We start from the raw sequence: 18,851 nt of genomic DNA, 5'->3' as shown, positions 1-18,851 counted from the left end.
GACTTGGGAATGTTGCAACTTCATGCACATTTATATATATATATGGATATATCATTCGTTTCTTCTTTTCGTTAGTCATAGACACTGCAATTCGACAAGGCTCTCATAACAGCTACAGCGGTCTTCTATCACCACATTCAGGACAAGACACAAGTCAACAAAACTTCTTCCCTCTGCATTTAGCAGACTATTAGAAAACATGTCTGAAATGACCACGCAGAGAATGAGACTATTTCCCTACACTACTTAATTAAGGAATCTAGAGAAAAGGAGGAGGGGAAAAGCCCAATAAAAGGCTTTTAAGGAGATTAAGCATGTAGATTTTATTGGTAATAGCAGAAGCAGCTCTATCAGGTCATTCCACATTAATAGACAAGCTGCCATCAAGTCTCAGACTCTCATACTTGAAGTGGGCAACATCTGTACTATCAGCCAGTCGCCTTAGCTGAGATTATTACCAAAAGTTTTTTTTCTTTCTGACTACAGCACTATGTCCCGGGGGGTGTGTGTGTGTGGGAAATGCACAATAATGTTAATTATAATCCTAGTTTTACAGGGAATGTATCCGTTTGGATTGTATAGTCTCATCACCTACTCAATTAAAATCAACTTGCCAATAGCAACTGTTCAAAGCACAGAAATACTTATTACCTGTTTTTGATTTTCAGAGATAATATTAACACGTTACTTTACAAAGCTAAACTTAGAATATATCTTGCAAATGGAAAGCAACTTGGAAAAGCAATTTAACCTGACACTGGAGGGCAATTTCCTCTCTTTCACTGCAAACAAAAATTTTTTAAAAAGTCACCACCAACAAATATCCAGTACAAAAGGAGTTAATATTTAATTAAAACCAGCTCTAGCCACTGTAACAATGACCTGGAGCCAAACAAGGAAGAAGATGTATGAGTCATTCTTTCTGCCAGTGAATGAGACAGCTGATCTCCTAAGCAATTCCTCAAGACAAGCAGTCAGAACTGGAGTTCTGCCTCCATTCACAAAAACACAGTCCAGCATGAACCATGTGGCCTCAATCACAATCTTTTCATGTCACACCCTTCCAGAACGCAACAGCAAAGTAAACTTGAACTTTCTGCATAAACACACCAATTCCATTGCTTTGTCTCAGAGGTAGCACAAACCCACTAAGGAACATATTTAATAAACGAAAAGGCAATAAAATTTAACCCTTCATTTCCCAACCAGAAACTTCTGCCAGAAATTCAGCACTGCATGCATGTAAGGTTGCTGGATAAGTAGAGAGCTTGCCATTTCTTCTTGAGTCACTTAAGAACCTTATTTTAGATATTCTAACATTTCCAAGCCCCTCTCAGAACTTGAGGCTCACTTTTGACTTAGACACAATTTGTTTCAAAGCAACAAAGATTTACTTAGTGTGGCAAAATAATCTGAAATTGACAGGAAGAAATCTGAGTCGTACTATTTCCAGTTTACCCTAAAATAAAGTTTTAGGCCCCAAAACAAAGTAATGAGGCCCCTAAGCTTTGTTTCATTCAATATCTGTTTTGAACATTTAGAAGGTTATATAAAGTACAGACATTAATACAAAAAGCATATTTTTATTTAAAAAAAGATGAAAAAAGAATCAACTGTTGTTAATATAGAAGTACTCATAAGGCATGACAATAACCATTTTTTGAATACTAAACGGCAAATATCATTACCAAGTGAACACTACATGTGCTGTCAAAGCAACTAAACTTTTGTTTTTTTCCAAGTGACCTGCTCTGACATATAAACGTATGTGTAGCTTAAAAACTAGGGGCCAGATCCTGCAAGCCATTCTTGGTGTGAATGATCTATACTAAGATGAAGAGGGGTTTGCAAGATCTGGCCTTTGTTTTTGACTTCAACTTTTATGCAGGATAATATAGAAGTTGGTTTAAAATGCACATTCACATTTTACATCTGCTATGTCCTTCATAGTCAGTAAGTAACTATGCAGTGGGACAAAATTACTAATCTGTTTTTTTCATCGAAGAAGAAACCCCCAGATTAGTAATGGGCACACCTTTAGGACCAACAATTTTATAAAAGATTAGCACCATTTTGCCAAATCCAATTTTTCTCCATTTGTTGTGCAGAGATTTTTGAAATCGGGCATTCACTTCAAGTATTTAAAAGTCAAATCCACTAACTGTCCAGAACTCCAAAAAAGGGAAATGATTCACTGTGCTACAAATCTCATCTTTAACATGTTTTTATTCCCTTTCAGAACATTCCCTAGCTGGCAAACTTCAACCAAGATGTGAAGCGGTTTGACCATGTTCGTTCACTAAATACATACATATTCAGATACAGTACTTAATGGTTGTATACCCGACAGTCAGATTAATGTTCTTACCAAAGGTGGGGTTCATTATAGGGCAGCAGACAGCTAAGAAGCCAGATCCACAGCTGGTGCAAATCAGCATAGCTCCACTGAAATCAATGGAGCGACTACGATTTATACCGGCTGAGGGTCAAGCCCTAAAGTTTTATATTCTGTTAAAAATGGGAATTTGAGCATTACTGAACAATGCAGATTAAGTGATCGCTTTCATATATGTGCATTTAGGGATAATTCATTGGAAAACACCAAATCATGTGTACACAGACTTGACAATGGTAGCAGAGATCACGGAAACCATTTCTTGGGAGTTCATCCCAAATTTAACCATTAATTGGTAGCAGAAATATAAATGTTTTACAGAAATCAGTGTGGGGTGCCTTCTTCAGTTTGGAAAACTTGGGAGAGACACCCCTGCTGTGCCTGGCTAGCTAGAAACTGCGGTGAGAAAACAAACCCGTTACCTGCATCTTTTATTGTAAAGCTATTACCTTGCACTAGATCAAAAAATACAATAAATATTAATGAGTTTTATGTGATAAATTCTCATTGTTACTACCAAAGAAGGGACTCCATCATATAGATCTATTGTTTTAAAAAGTTAATCTATTGAATAGCTTAGTTACCTATATTCATTTTGGAAGCCTTTTACTCGTCTCTATCAAGTTTCGGCCAGGAATTAGTGACAGAAATACTAGAATAGCCATTTTTAATAAATACTATGCTTTTCTGTTGTCTATTATTCTCCCACCCCAAGTGCTTCCACAATGCATAGCAGGATTTCCGTGGCGAAGAGTTTCTTTTCTTTCCTGTTTGTTCCAGAATACATAGAAGCAACCATGATGAGATAGCATTAGATTAATATTTGAACCAATTTATCTCAAGTCACTGAATAATTGCTACCTGCCAACTGCAATATAATTCCAAATATACAGAATCAATAAAGGCATTATACAATATTATCATGACAAAATGTAGCTGCCACAGTACTTAAATAAAAAAACAAAGACATTATCTGAACAATATTTGTCTTGGCTGGCAATAAGCAATTTTAACTCTTCGTTTCCAAGTTTAATAGTGGAAACAATTATTAAAATCCTTCCACTTGCAAATTATGGCATCAGAAAATAGTTCAAAATTATTTTCCATCCCCCATCTACTGATTTTGGGAAATGACATTCAGTTTAAATTTTACCTCAGAATAATGCGGGTGTTCTTCCTGATGCATTTAATAGAACATGAAGAAAAAGCTACTTATTTTGTAGAATTCAAGTACTGCAGAAGCAAGTATAACACATCATAACTTTTCTACAAGTGGCATTTAGTTTCTGGGGTTGGGGGTGGTAATAAATATATTACATAAACAAACTAATACAATAATCTGTTTACATTTTGTACTTTGGATTATTTTTGTCCTTTAATATACATTTGCAAATCCTGTTATTTACCATAGAAGTTGTGTACAAGTACTGAGAAGAGAATAAACCCCTTTGTGTTTAGTTGTTTATTACTAAGATTCTTCACAGAAAACAACAAAGCACCCTGTTCCATAAAAACATGCTGGCTAAAACGTCCCAAGTTCAAAAGGCGCCTTGATAATTTTTTGCAACATTCTTTGCGTGTGATACATTGTAACTCCCTTGATACATTCTAACTCCCTTGACTCTCTTTATTTTCTGACCTGGTTACTCCCCAATGGGGTTCTGAACTCGCAGGAGAAACCTGGTCAGTTGCCATTGCTCTTAAAATTTCATGGTCACTTTCCTGGCTACAGAGCATCATGAAAAGAAATATGTAAACATTACTGATGCTGCCAAATTGGCAGATTTCTAGTTTATGAAGGTCCAGGAGGACATAAATGAACAAATCTAGCAATGGGTAAACAAGTCATCCATGCAGTCATTTCAGCAGAGCTAAAATATAGCATCCTTAACACCGGTATATTGTAAATACTAGTGCAAGTTTACAAACTTTTATTTATGAAGATTTTTTTAAAAACATCATAATTACAAAAGGCGTCAGAGGCTATAAACAGGATCAGAAACAGGGTCCTGATTTTTTGTCTTAAGCTCTTACAGATTCTCTGCAAAGCTGTGGGGGGGGGGGGGGGAGGCAGATTATTTTAAATGAGAATTAAATGGTAGTGGTCTGAAATTTATAGTTTTGCTAAAACATTTTCATAATACTGGAATACGTATAATATGTAAGTTTAATACTCTGTAGAAATATATAATTAAATATAAATGTAAAACTCAGCAGTCTGGGTATTTCTTTCCTGATAAAAAGTAACTTTTTATACTTACCGTATGATATTAACAATATTTACAAGCTGTCCTCAGCCTAACTTACAAAGGTCTAGACACCTCACTTTGATCTGTCAAACTAGTCGCTGTTTAAAAACATAAGGGAAAACTTAAGAGCACTGAAAAAAATTCATTTACTCTTAAGAAACAAAAGTAGTTCAGAAGTAAAAATCACCACTACAACCCTTTGTATACCGACAGAAATGACATAAGTCTATCTTGATTTCCATTTTTTTTTTCTATTTACTAAACGGCTCTGCACATACATTACCAACCTGCCAAGAATCTTTTTGATTTAGAATAATTTTTTTTTATCATTTCCAGGAACAAAAAGAAGTTTCATGCCACCAAAAATAAAACTAAAAGTTGTTTTATCATAAAAAAATCATACTTTTTAATTAGTGTTTTGACAACCTTCTAGATTGTTAAAATGAATGAGATTAGACACAGTAACAGATCCTTGATAAAATTACCATTTAAGATAGACAGTCACTGTTTTATCTGATGATTATAGTATAAGACTACCCTGTTGCAATACACCCTATTTTCAGTGATTTAAAAAATATACTAATACTTATATTCCAACTCCATTCCATAACTTCATTAAAGAATTTTTGATTCTATCTTGACAAAGACACATACTAAAGGCAAAAATTCATGCTAAGAGAATTAAAACAATCAGTAAAACAAACAAACTTACAGGCTAACAGCTTGACCAACAACATGCATGGTTATCAAAAAATCAGCCTGATGCCAAGTAGCCACCAGCAATATTTCCTTCTTTCCATGGTAAGCAGTCGTGTGCAATTCTCCCCTCTCCCAGAGAAACAAAACATCTATTCAGTAAACAACAATAGTGTATAATCCTAGTATAATATGCTAAAAATAAAACACGTGCACACCCACAGTGCCTAAATCAGGGTAAATTCACAGAAATTATGTTAGTTCAAATCAAAATCATGTTCAATTTGGCTATAAAAGTTTTCCATTTAAAGTTCAACCAAACAAAATCTTTAATATAATATGAGACAGACAATGCATAAGAATCTTCATACTCAAAATAAACAGTATTAAATAATAAACATAAATTACTGAAGTGAACAAATACACCTCGAGCAGCAGAAAGCTCCTCTAAATTTTGTTGAAGTTCTCCTGTAACAGTATGTCCTCCTTTTTATTACCCATATCTCAATAGCTAATCTAAATCCAGATTTCAATATTAGTGTTTTTAAAACCATCAATCTCAATCAATATCATGAGCCTTGAAGGGTTACTTGAAATATCCAAAAATGTAAAATGACAAATCTCAGATTTCCAATTAGTTCCCAATATACAGTCCTATAAAAAGTAAGACATGAAGAAAAAAAATTAACTTATACACAATATCAAAAGGCTTATGAAAAAAGAAATCTTTCCTTATTAAGTATTTGATACACACCTAATGTTCTGTGTTGTGAACAAGGTGGAAAGAAGACACTTGCACTTAAATCTTGAAGCATCCCGTCCCGATGAACCCAGAGAAACTAATTTCTGCCATCAGAAAAGTACTCCACCAGAACACCAAATAATTATATGTGCTGCTGTAAAGGAAACAGCAAGCCCAGTTCTGGCTGTATGCAGTCTCTCGAGGTACAATAATATAAACCTGATCAATTGCAATTAAAATCTGAACAGAGACTTAGAACTTGAAGTCTTGGTGCATTAGTTCTTGCCAAAAGCAGATGTGATTGTGAGCTGGAAGCAATTTCTCCTGGTAATTTGTGATGACACTGGGTAGAGCAGCCCCAGAGTCCCCAAAGACAAACTCATCAGAGGCTCTAATGTATGCATGACACATGAGGTGGCTCTTTTAGAGCTCAATTAATTGGGCTGAACATTAAGACAGCAAGTTCAGGACTTTTTTTTTTTCTCCAGAGTTGTTTTTCCTCTTTTTACAAGCAGTTTTCCCCCTTACCTTCTGCAAGCCATGTCTCCTGTAATTGGCTCAGATCTTGAAAGAGTTCTGAAGAAAAAGAAAGACACATATAAAAGATGCACACCTTTAATCTTCCCATAAGATGAAACCACATTAGAAAAAATATTTTCCTGAAGAACAATGTCTGTGAATTTTACTTTGGCAACCTTACATACTGATAAAAAAAACAGACCCTGATAGCAATTAATGATTATTCTACTCTTTTTTCCATAAGAGGTATACACACTACAGTAATATTTAATTGACTCCTGAAATAATAATCACAATCTTTTAAGTTTGCTTTTATAGCAAATAACGCCTATTAAGTAACTCAAAGAGAAGTTAAGATGATAACCTCTCATTCAAATGATCTATTTCTCCTTACACAATACAGGCCTCTTCCTGCAATCTTCACTCCGGCAAAACTCTAATTGACTTCTCTGGGAATTTTGCCTAAGTAGGGATTCGATTTTTTAGAACACCATATCCAAATAAGTAAAGGGCAGAATACAGCAAACAAAATGTAAAAGGAAAGACACCTAACAGCTCTATTAAACATGGAGTTAAGTAAGGTGTTAGTCTTTTATGTTTTAGTGATAATTCTGCTTTGATACATATTGATTCCACTATATTAGCATCATACATAGATTTGAAATTAAAGTGGCACCACCTCGCCCATGGACAAAATGTTATGCTGCTTTACATCCCATGCAATCGTACTGACATGCATGGGGTCATACTGGGTGTAAGTCAGGGCGGAATCTGATCCCATTTGTGGTCCCTATTTTCAGAGATTTTAGCAACTCAGTATGAAAATTTACCCTGAGCTAAAACTTAGCATGATGTCTGAACCGATGAGCCAATGTTTTTGAAGGTTATTAACTTTTGGAAAGATACTTCCTTTTCCTATGATATTGGCAGATATGTGTTTAAATTTTACAGGCTATTAGTCCACATGAGGGGATGATGCCCTGTGTTTATTTTGGCACTAAGGAAAAACAGCAAGTGGTTTTGCTTTAGATGTGTGCTGTGAACGGGCATTTTTGCAGGGATTTTAAGCACACCGATGCAGGGGTCTCTGCTCATCTTACTGTGAGAAGGGTTACATGGGTGCACACAGTGTTTGGCGAGTGTGTGTGGAAGCTACACTGACCCTTGTCAAGTAGGAATACATCACGCTCACCTTACTCACGCAACTAGTGCCACTGACTTTAACATGGCTGTTATATGAGTGCGGACTACAAAAAGTTGGGCCCTCCCAAGCCTGGTCCAGACTAGACTTTCTTGCTTAAATTTCCCATGGATGGAAGGAACCACCAGCACCAACTCCACTGGTGGTTTCAACAGTGCAAATGCCAGTGTAGGGGACAGGCCAGAAGAAACGGCTGGTGTTCTGTCTTACCCTCCAGCCCGGCACAAGCACCGTGGTGGTTAGAATACCAGCTGCTGGTCTACACTAGTGCTGGCCCTCTTGCTATCACTAGTGGAATTGCACAGTGGTGGAAAATGTGAAAGAAGCCGAGGGTAGGCAAGGCCTGAAGGTGAAGATGCTGGGTTGTAGCGTATCCTTCACTTGTGGTACTGTGTCAGATACTGCAAAATTCTCACCTCAGGGAGTGACATTTATGAGCCATATGTGCAACAATATCTAAAACAGAACAGGGTGAGTCAGGAAGGAATAGCAACTTTACCAGTTAATTGCCTTTGCCAGTTTGTGTCACAACCATAAATGCAATTTTCTTGTCTTATTTAGCTTCTCTGCATTATTAAATTAATCACGGGCGGGGTGGGGTGGGGGAGAAGGGAGTGAGCCCTCACCTTCTGAATCATGAGCCAGGTCTCTGTTAATGAATTTTCTTTTCCTGACATTTGTTGGTCTCTCATTGCAGTTTCTCCCACGCGGATTCTATAAACAGGAAAGATCAGTTACTTTAAAACACGCACACACACAACCCTCAGATTTCCACATTTAAACAAAACCTACATGGATTCTTTACATATTCCACAGAGAAAATGACTATCCTACAGTTTCTATCTTAATTTCTACAGACAAATTTACAGCACAGGATTATGCTGGGTACCTAACATCCTTCCTACTTGTGCCTAGATGCAACACATTCTTATTTATCCATGTATACCTCTACCAGTATAGATACATTTGCAATATGCTCCGGCTGCAACACAGTACTAAAATATATATTTAGCAATCCGGCACCCAATAGCATAAAAATGCCCTTTGCTTAAACTGTTCAGGAGAATTCGGATAAGGACATTCTAGCAGGCTGCTTTGTTTCCAAACGTTATTTGTAAAATTGCTTGCAAAAATCCTGAAAACAAGAAGTGTTAACGTTTGCCTCAACTTCATTCTTCTCGGTGTTGCAGGCAAACACAGCCAGAAACTTTGCATGCAGCTGCTGCCGGTGCCCTCCTCTTCTACTGATCGTGTGCATGGTTTTACTTTTTTGAAAAACATGATCCAAAAATTGGCTTTAAAGAATATTTTGCGTTATTCAAATAACTAGACGATAAGCCCATCTTGCAGGCACGACCCCTAGATGAAGAGTCGTCCCTACAGCGGTAACAAAGCAGATACTATGGACGCAAAACTCCCCCAGAGAAATAAGTCGGAGTCAAGTTAATAAACACCAACTTTTGAACTGATCACTCACGTTGGTGACCATGTAAGGCACTTGCTGGTCATAAAATCCATCCATTCTGCGGCTCTTCCACAAGTCTTAGCTCAGTGTTTTTATTTTCTGGGCATTTGACCTGAAGATTTCCTCGGGATCTGCTCTCCAATCAGCCTAGAGGGGAATACAAGATGGCTTTTAGATTTAAAAAAAACGAAACCATGAATGAACTGCTTGAATTTGCATAGCTAATTAACCTCAAAGAGTCCCATTCATAAAAACAACCCTCCCTTCCCTGCTTTCACCTGGGTTCTAAGCAAGTGCCAGGTTAAAACACGGAGCAAAACCCACTTTTTACAGCAGCGGAAAGCAAAACAAGAGGCTAGGTATTTATTTACACTCCTGCTGTATCCCTAGAGCGATCTGTGTAACTGGCAGCTCTGATTCGCAAACGTGTGCAGAACTAGTAATGGCGAACAACATGACTCGCTTTGCACCTAACGGGAGTAGCGAGCGAGCGAGCGAGACACAGCTATCCTGGTTTAAAGGATCATTTTTGCAACCCACAACCATGCAATTATCTGGAGCTACGTAAAAAGTTGCTGGAAAGACCCACCTGAAGGTAACGCAAGGCGATCGGCTGCAAAAAATTCCCTCCAAATTTAATAAAAACATTAATTATTTCCCAGCACTTCCCCCTTGGAAGCAGTAAGCGCCACTGACAGAGCTCAATTCGGTGGTTTTTCCTCTGGTTCTCCTCCAGGGGCCTCCAGTCCAAACTGATGGATCTCTGCCTCCCATTGGCTCTCTGTGTCTTTCACAGGATCAGATTTCTGCCTGTCAGTCAGGCTGCCTCTCTCCCTCAGGGAAAAAGGTAAAAGCTGGATCCTGCCGGATTTTGGTGGGTCCACCCAATTTTTGGTCCTAGCTCCCTTAAAGCTACTACATAAGTAAAGAACAAGTGTAGCTGCTTGTTTTACACTCAGAAAGAATCCAGAGCATCCCAGTGCAATAGTGCCACAAAAACCCATATCGTGCACCTGGTTCCAGACAGTTTTTTGCCCCCAACCTGCAAATGCCACTGCTTCAATAGAGAGCCAATTTGGTTCTCTCTTATTCCAGGAACAAAAAACATTAGATGCAAATATATCCCTGCACAGCAGTGCCACAAAAACCCATGACCAGCATCTGGATCCTGCTAAATCCTGCCAAGACTTGGCCTCAAACCCCTGAATTCTACTGCCTAAATACAGAACATGCTTGTCCATTTCTATAGCACACCAAACACCAACACCTTCCAGTACAACAGCAGCACAAAAAGCATCAGATCCAGCATTTGGATCCTGCCAAATTTTGGCCACAAACCCAGAAACTGTACCATCAGATTCATACATAGGGATCTGGATTTTTTGATGGATTAGGAGAAACTGCATGTGTACTAAATTTAGACTATAAGCAGGGTATGTAGCCAAAACTTAGCTGGATACAGCAAGATATCAGCGCCAAATTAGAGTTTTTGCATCTTTCCTTTATCGGGATTTATCCAGGTCCAGATTTTTCAGTTGATTAGTAGAAGCAACACTTGCTTTTTATTTTGATGACACCATTTCTGGGATTTGTAGCCAAAATTTAGCAGGATCCAGGTGCCAGAACTGGGTTTTTGTGGTGCTGTTGTGCTGGGATTTCTGAAGTGTTGTAATAAAGACTCTCTTTAGGCAATGGGATTTGGAGGGTTGGAGTCAAAAGCTGGCCAGATCTGTATCTTTGCTGTACCAAGATCCATTGGCATTCTGAGAGCGTCAACACTTGTTCTCTACTGAGAAAGTTACATTTGCAGAGTGGGGGGAATCAACATTTTCTGGTATGGCAGGAACCAGGTGCTAAATCCAGTTATCTGTGGCACTGCTGTGGTGGGATGCATCATGATTCAGACTTTTAAGGTTCAGTCAAAGCAGCTAAATGTATTCTCTATTTAATTAATGGAGCCAAAATCTGGAAGGATCCAATATTTACCCTGACTCCTTTCTCAGGTTATTCTAGATGCTCTGGTCTTCCTGCAATTGGTGTAAATGCAACCAGTGAAAATGGGTTTGCACAAATAGTCTGCAGTTATTAACGATTTGTATGTTACTGCTTCCATCTTAGTATAGTTTGTTCTGAAAGTTACTGTAACTTTATTATACTCTACTTTGGGATCAAGAAAATTTGTCTCACTTTTCTGCACAACTCTTTCCCTCTTTCTTCATTTTTGTATTTCTTTGGGATTCTCTTTGGCCTTCTCTCTCTTGCTTCTGAGAGAAAATATACTATCACCAGCAGATTCTACTTCCAGACTTTTACTGCTTTGGAGTTTTTGTTTATTTTTTGTTGTTGTTTTTTTAAACAGGCCTGGGTTATAGGAAAGTACTTTATGATATTGTAAACAGTTTATTTGTCCACTATAAGAGGATAGTCTTGTGCAAGTGCTCAACTTGTTGCTGCCAGTTTAAACTGCTTCAGTGACATAGTTGTGAAACTGATCACTGGAGAATAATCTGGTATAAGTGGGATTCCCTGGTGAGTGTAAAATCAGGAGAATGGTTCCACCATCCTCCTCTGCAGCCACCATGCAACAGCCAATAGATTGGGGATCATACTAGAGGTGTGGCCAGGGTGGGGGTGTGGCTAAGGTGCTCCAGGTGTTGGATTTTGGAGGCCCCTTTGAGGCCATTTCAGCTAAGCATAAATTAGAGCAGCTTTAGGCAGGGCCTCAGCATGACTGAGAAGATGGGGAAATGCAGATATGGCTTAATGCCACATTCCCCTCCCCCCTCCACAACATGTGCTAATTCCGTATCAAGTGGGGCTCACTGCAATTTCATTAACTATTAAGAGAGAGATACTCGCAAGCAAGAAACCAACTTTCCTTCAGTAACACACACAAACATCCATGCGTGGTGATGCAACTTCATTAACAATAGCCAATAATATATTACACTTAAAACTGGTGGGACAACACTAATTATGTTTATAAGGTTTTTTTAATTCCACATTTTCTTTTTAATTTATTGTGTATTTTTTAAAAGTTTTTGGACAACTACATGAAACCAAAAAAAATTTGATTGTCAAATACCATTTTTGATAAATACTTCTGGTGTGGGGATTTTGCAAACCTTTAATGAAAAATTTTTGGTTTCCAGATTTCTGTGAAAACCCTGAAAAATTTGAACAAATTGAAAATTTTCCACAACAATTTTCAAATTGGTAAAAAGCCATTTTTGTTTTTGGTTTTTGGTTTTTTTAAGTTCTACAAAGAGAACTTCAACCCAGCTCTAATTACAAGCTTTACAGTGAAGACATTCAATATTCTTTTGGAAACATGCTCTCTCATATTCAAATACAGCTTCATTAAGTATTGCAAATTATATATTATTTCCAATATGTAATGAAGCTACTCACTTCACACGTGTGTGTAAGGATGCGCAGGACTGTGTGCCACTTGTTTATTATAACACACTGTGAAAGCACAAATCAGTACTCTAACATAAAACACCCCAGTACAATTAAAGCAAGGAATTTGATAAACACCAGTTTCTTCTGGCTAATTTGAAAAGAATTTAAACACATTTTAAAAGAAGAAACAAACCCCAGCAATCATGAATGACAAAATCTGTACAGAATATGGCAAAATAATCCAAATTGCCTTGAGAACAAAAACAGACAATTATATCTGAGGACACCATTAAAACTACCAACCCACCTGGACACCCTTATTACAATACGGAAACTAAAGAAAATCCTTCAGAAACAAACACAGAAAATTATGGCTTAAATAAGATATCAAAAAAGATTTTGAAACAACACTGAATACAGTACATCCAGTTGCCCTTCTGAAGTTATTTAACCTAACTCTCCAATCCAAACACTTACCTGATATATGGGCAGAGGGACTAATTAACTCAGTAAATGCAAGCATAGATACCCAGAACCCAAACAATGATAGAACTATCTGGGTTAGCAGCAACATCAGAAAACTACTCTGTAGCAGCCTCAATAAACTAGTAATACAATGTCTGACCGACGGTAGTATAGTCCATGAAAACCAAATTCAATTTCTCCCTGAGAAATGAACTGCCTGCCACATTTTTAACCTACCAATGCTTGTGTCTTCCTGTGTGGACACAGTGCTTAGCACATTGTGATGCTGCCAGAATACAACAAAATGATAGATAGATAGATTAGATAAGATAAAAACAAAAACTCAGGGAAGATATTTGCCTGCTTTGTAAATCTGTATAAAGCTTCTGATGCAACATGGCACCCAGGATTGAACCTTAAATTGCTACATAGTAGTATTGGTGGGAAAAATATATGACAATTATATCCATATGCTAAATATCAAACATAGGTTTAAAAATAAACAACATCCAAACAGGGGTCTTCAAGAAAATAAGGAGAGAAAACAGGGATATAATTGGACCATTTTCATACATCAGTGATCTAATAACCCTCCTGGAACAATCCCCAAACATGGGACTCCCACTAAATGATTGCTATGTACTGATTACCTGGTCATATTAACACCCATTCAACATAGCCTTCAGGGAAACTTAGATGTACTGGAAACATACAGCAATATATGCTAGCCAGGAAAAAAATCTAAATATTTCAGAAAGAATCCAGAAAATAACCAGCGCAACCTAATATTTTACTACAGAGAGTTGGAAATTGAACACACTTGAAATTATATATATCCAGTCCTTATAATAAAGATATTAGAAAACCTAGAATGACGCTAAAAGCATAAAAAGAAAAAAAGGCGTGTCAGCCCTGGAATAGTGTGGTCTAGTGAGAAAAATCATTGGACCAGAGCTCAGGAGACATACCACTGGCCTGCTGGGAGACCTTGGGCAAGTCATGTCACTTTTCTGTATCTCAGTTTCCCCAACTGTAAAATAATACTGAGCTCCTTTGTAAAGCACTTTGAGATCTATCAATGGAATCACCTATATAAGAGAGCTAGGTGTGGCTATTATTAGTTATTCAGAGTGAACAGGCTTGGACCACAGGCACTCTTCAGACAGCCTAGAAAAACAGGAGCCTGACCTTTGGGACTTCCAGCAAGCCTCAGATTCCCTCCTATCGATCTTTCTACCGACCTATGTATATGGCTTTCATCCTCATGATATCTGAGCTACAACGGGTCAGAAAATGTGTGTGTGGGAGGGGAACTGGGGGGTTGTTTGTTTGTTTGTTTTGTTTTGTTTCCCCCCTTGTGGAAAATTTAGACAACAAACAAACAAAAATATAACTTTTGTCAAAAATTTCCACAGAAAAATGGAAAGCCGAAATATGAAATATATTGATTCTGAAATGAGGCTACAATACCTCACGGGAGGTATAATTCAGATGCCTCATGCTCCCATTCTTGTCTACAGAATGGGCTCCCTGGTCAGATTATATCTCCCATGATGCACCACACTCTTTCCTCTTGCTCCTCCGTCTCACCCAGAGAAGCAAACATTTCCTCCACCGCAAAATACTAGAGAATAATTCAAATGACAGCACGTTCCACTCCTACATGTAATTACTTCCCAGGCTCAACAACACAAACTTCCTGACCCAAGAGCAAAATGTAACCAAAAATGAGAAACAGCTCAAGACACTAGACTAACACCTAAAACAAGTAGGTAAGCGTTAATATTACCACTTCACAGAAGGGAATAATGAAGCTCCTGCCTTAAGCCAGGGGTTCTCAAACTTATTGCACCACAACACCTTTCTGACAACAAAAATTACTACATAACCCCAGGAGGGGGAACTGAAGCCTGAGCCTGCCTGAGCCCCGCTGCCTCTGGTGTAGGGGCCAAAGTCGAAGCCCAAGGGCTTCAGCTGCAGGCAGGGGGCCTGTAGCCTGAGCTCCGCTGCCCAAGGCTGAAGCCCTCAAGTTTCGACTTCAGCCCAGGGCAGTGGGGCTCAGGCTTCAGCTTCAGCCCAGGTGAGTCTAAGACAGCCCTGGCAATCCATTAAAATGGGGTCATGACCCACTCTGGGGTACCAACACACAGTTTGAGAAACACTGCCTTAGACCATGTACAGGCCAGTGACAAATCCAGTTGATGTGGCAAAACTGATTTCAAAATTGAAACTTTTTTATTGAAATAAAATAGCCAAAATGGGGTCACCATCCAGAAATGAACAGCGACTCAAAGTACACCCAGCCCAGAATCATTAACAGATGCATATTTTGTAGTGCTGAAAGGACTGCAGTCATGTTCCATGACTTTGCTGCTTCCGGGACTCTGTTGTGATGGGGTCACCAGACCCAGCTGTAATTCTGAATGAGCCTTTCTACGGAAAGTGCACAAGGCAGTGGGGTTCAGTGATCCAAGCTAAGGTTATTTGGAACACCGTGTTTCATTCTGCTCCAATGTTTCCAGGAGGAGGGAAGACAGGTGGGAAAGGATAGTCTTACCTTTCCATTTCAGATGTGTTTTTTAATAAGACTGTTTTATTGAGGTATTTTTCTTTTAAATTTTTGATACATAATTCCGTCTTCATGGACCTAAATTCCACCCTAATGGTATTTAGTTTTTAGTCTGGGAATAATCACATTTTAAAATCTCCTGCAGTCAAACGGTCATTAGTCTTTCCCCCCATCTCTGTGTAAAAAAGGAACAACAAGTAGACCCCGGGAATTGGAGGAAATGGGTAGTTGGGAGAAAGGGAGAGAGAGAGATTTTTTAGGTCTGCACAGCTACTGAATTAATTAACAGGGGATTCATTTTCCTTCATTATACAAAAACATCACAGCCACGTATCATATAGTGCAGATTCTTCCAAAATGCTACTGCTTTTTACCAGCTAACAGCATAACTGATGGGGATTCCCCAACTCAGTACATCACCACATTGCTCCTCTTCAAATCAATGTCACAAACTTCAGGCTGGAGAGAATTCTCTCTACAGTTAACATCAAAGGCTTCTTTTACATAAGGAATTTCCCATAAGCAATTCTGCTCCAACGCTTTCCATGTGCATATTATTCTAGCTATTCAATTTAATCATTAAAAAAAAAGTGAAAAATGGTGATCTCATATATTAGTAAAAGCAGAGAGATGAAGCCAAAGTCTGCACAATCTCTTGTTTTTCTTTCAAAAGGGGACCGGGGGGGGGGGGGTGTGGGGAAGGGGGGTAAGATTTTAACAAACTTGCCACTGATCTTATTGACTCTGTTGATTATAAGTTTCTCTTTTCTCGGCTTGGCATGGGAGTAAATTGGCTGGTACTGGCTTTTTATGCATGTTTGGCACCATAGAGAACCAAGATTAACAAGTGGTTCCAAAGTTTTTTTGTGGGGGTTTTCAGAGTATCCATAGGACAAAATGTACCATTATGAAATAGATCCACAGAGGCAGCTGCTCTTAAAATTCCATGCATAAAAACAGCAAAAGTTGCACAAAGTTTCCACTATTTTTGAAAATAAGTGTTAAAGAAAAAAATCAGTTCAGCAAATGCCAGTCAGTCTGAATGGAAATTTTCAGTTTGGCAGAATTTCAGACATGGAATGGCAGAACAGAGGCAGAAAGGATTTGACATTTATTTGCTTGTGTTTCAAAATCACATCTTGGTTGTGAAAGAGGAAGCGAGGAAAGAAATAAACATCTCTAACAAAAATACAATATAAAGTTGCCGTTCTTATTTGGTAACATTTAGATTATGTACTTGCATTATGCCATTCCTGTCATGGTCCCTTTCATTTTATTTTTTTAGAGATGAACCCAGGTAACAAGAGAATCAAATGCCAGTTTTCATCACCTCAGTGTTCAGGGGTGATCAGATTGTGGATTTTGGTTTGGGTCCATCTCTAATTATTTTTAGTTTCAAATGCCTTCTCTTAGTTTATCTTGCTGTGTTTATTTAGCTTGTTTGTTTTAGAGGTTTGTGGTATAAAATGCAAAATTCTTAATGCACAACTCCATTCAATTTGGGCCAAGGAATTCTGTTTAAATTAACTTCCTAGTAAAGCTGATTCTAACATGGTATGTCTGGCCCTTGTGAATGGGGCCAAATTGCATTTAGAAACCATATTTCAGCTGAGTTGGATTGCAGGCTTTCTGCTTCAGCAACAACACATGTTCAGCCAACATGGAAATACCTGGTGTATTATGGATTATAGACTTGCCTAGGGTAAATCATAAACATTATTTTAGCCAGCTAGGAGTCTAACGGTAGAAAATTTTCCAGTGTCCTTTGTCATTTCTTAAAGGGCTACTCTTCTCAGGAGGTGCCTGATCCAAAGCCCACTTAAGTCACTGAGAATCTTTCTATTGTCTTCAATGAGCTTCAATTGTCTTGGATGACGCTCTGCTGAAGGAAGCTGACTTCAGCTTGCCTCGTCTGTCTCCTAGGTTGGAATATCTGAATCTTCCAGGGATATACCCCAGAACCTCCACTGAGATATTCTTTCCACAAAAGAGGTACAAAAGTATTCCTACTTTAAAATGTTTTGTGGGTTTTTTTATATGGACTCTTTGAAGTATTACTTTTTTCTGTGTATTTAAAAATAGCTTTTTTTAGGAACATGGAATCATAGAATTGTAGGACTGGAAGGGACCTCAGAAGGTCATCTAGTCCAGTCCCCTGAACTCATGGCAGGACTTAGTATTATCTAGATCATCCCTAACAGGTGTTTGTCTAAAGTGGGGGGAGGGATAGCTCAGTGGTTTGAGCATTGGCCTGCTAAAACCAGGGTTGTGAGTTCAATCCTTGAAGGGGCCATTTAGGGATCTGGGGCAAAAAATGGGGATTGATCCTTCTTTGAGCAGGGGGTTGGACTAGATGACCTTCTGAGGTCCCTTCCAACGCTGATATTCTATTATTCTAACCCGCTCTTAAAAATCTCCAATGATGGAGATTCCACAGCCTCCCTTGGCAATTTATTCCAGTGCTTCACCATCCTAACAGTTAGGAGTTTTTCCTAATGTCCAACCTAAACTGCCCTTGCTGCAATTTAGGCCCATTGCTTCATGTCCTCTCATCAGAGGTTAACAAGAACAATTTACCTCTCTCCTCCTTGTAACAACTTTTTATGTACTTGAAAACTGTTATGTCCCCTCTCAGTCTTTTTCAGTCTTAACACACCCAATTTTTTCAATCATCCCTCATACATCATGTTTTCTAGATCTGTAATCATTTCTGTTGCTCTTCTCTGGACTTTCTCCAATTTGTCCATATTGTTCCTGAAAAGTGGTGCCCATAATGGAACACACTACTCACGTTGAGGCCGAATCAGTGCATTGGCAAATGCATTCATGGATTTCACATATTGTATGTTGTAGCCTGAGCTTTGTCCCCAAACTATGTAGCAATGACAATTCCCACTCTCTACGCTGGCTTCATTGAATTTTGAATTGAGTTCAAGGCCTCTGTCATTGTCTTCTTGGGGTTCAATGACCTGGGCCCAAGGTTAACTAAGGCTTCAGGATAAAGACCATTACCGACAACTCACTGCTCTGGCACAGTGGAACTCTCTATATTAAGAAAAAAGCTAATTTGTGCATGAGATAGAACTACCTTATGGGCCAGACTGAGGCTGTGGAACGAACTCCCCCAGGAACTAAAAAATATCAC

General features: G+C 38.4%; 1 protein-coding gene across 9 annotated transcripts in view; it reads right to left on the bottom strand.

Moving 5' to 3' along the window:
- The window catches only part of ETV1 (ETS variant transcription factor 1), a 73,655-nt gene extending 63,626 nt beyond the window's left edge, over positions 1-10,029 (bottom strand). For 2 of the 9 annotated variants that reach the window (XM_073333820.2, XM_073333822.2), the window contains exon 1: positions 6,095-6,474. In XM_073333820.2, the coding sequence (XP_073189921.1) occupies positions 6,095-6,155 (61 nt within the window). In that variant the 5' untranslated portion in view covers positions 6,156-6,474. Of the gene's footprint in view, positions 1-5,356; positions 5,400-6,094; positions 6,475-6,610; positions 6,659-8,428; positions 8,517-8,964; positions 9,202-9,279; positions 9,415-9,545; positions 9,634-9,856 lie in introns of those variants that run through there. The other 7 variants (XM_073333819.2, XM_073333815.2, XM_073333816.2 and 4 more) reach the window with 7 other exon arrangements.
- Between the last annotated feature and the right edge of the window lie 8,822 nt (positions 10,030-18,851).

The sequence above is a fragment of the Lepidochelys kempii genome, chromosome 2 (genome assembly GCF_965140285.1).
Source record: "Lepidochelys kempii isolate rLepKem1 chromosome 2, rLepKem1.hap1, whole genome shotgun sequence".
Taxonomy (NCBI): Eukaryota; Metazoa; Chordata; order Testudines; family Cheloniidae; genus Lepidochelys; species Lepidochelys kempii.
This window is presented reverse-complemented; position numbering and strand designations above follow the sequence as displayed.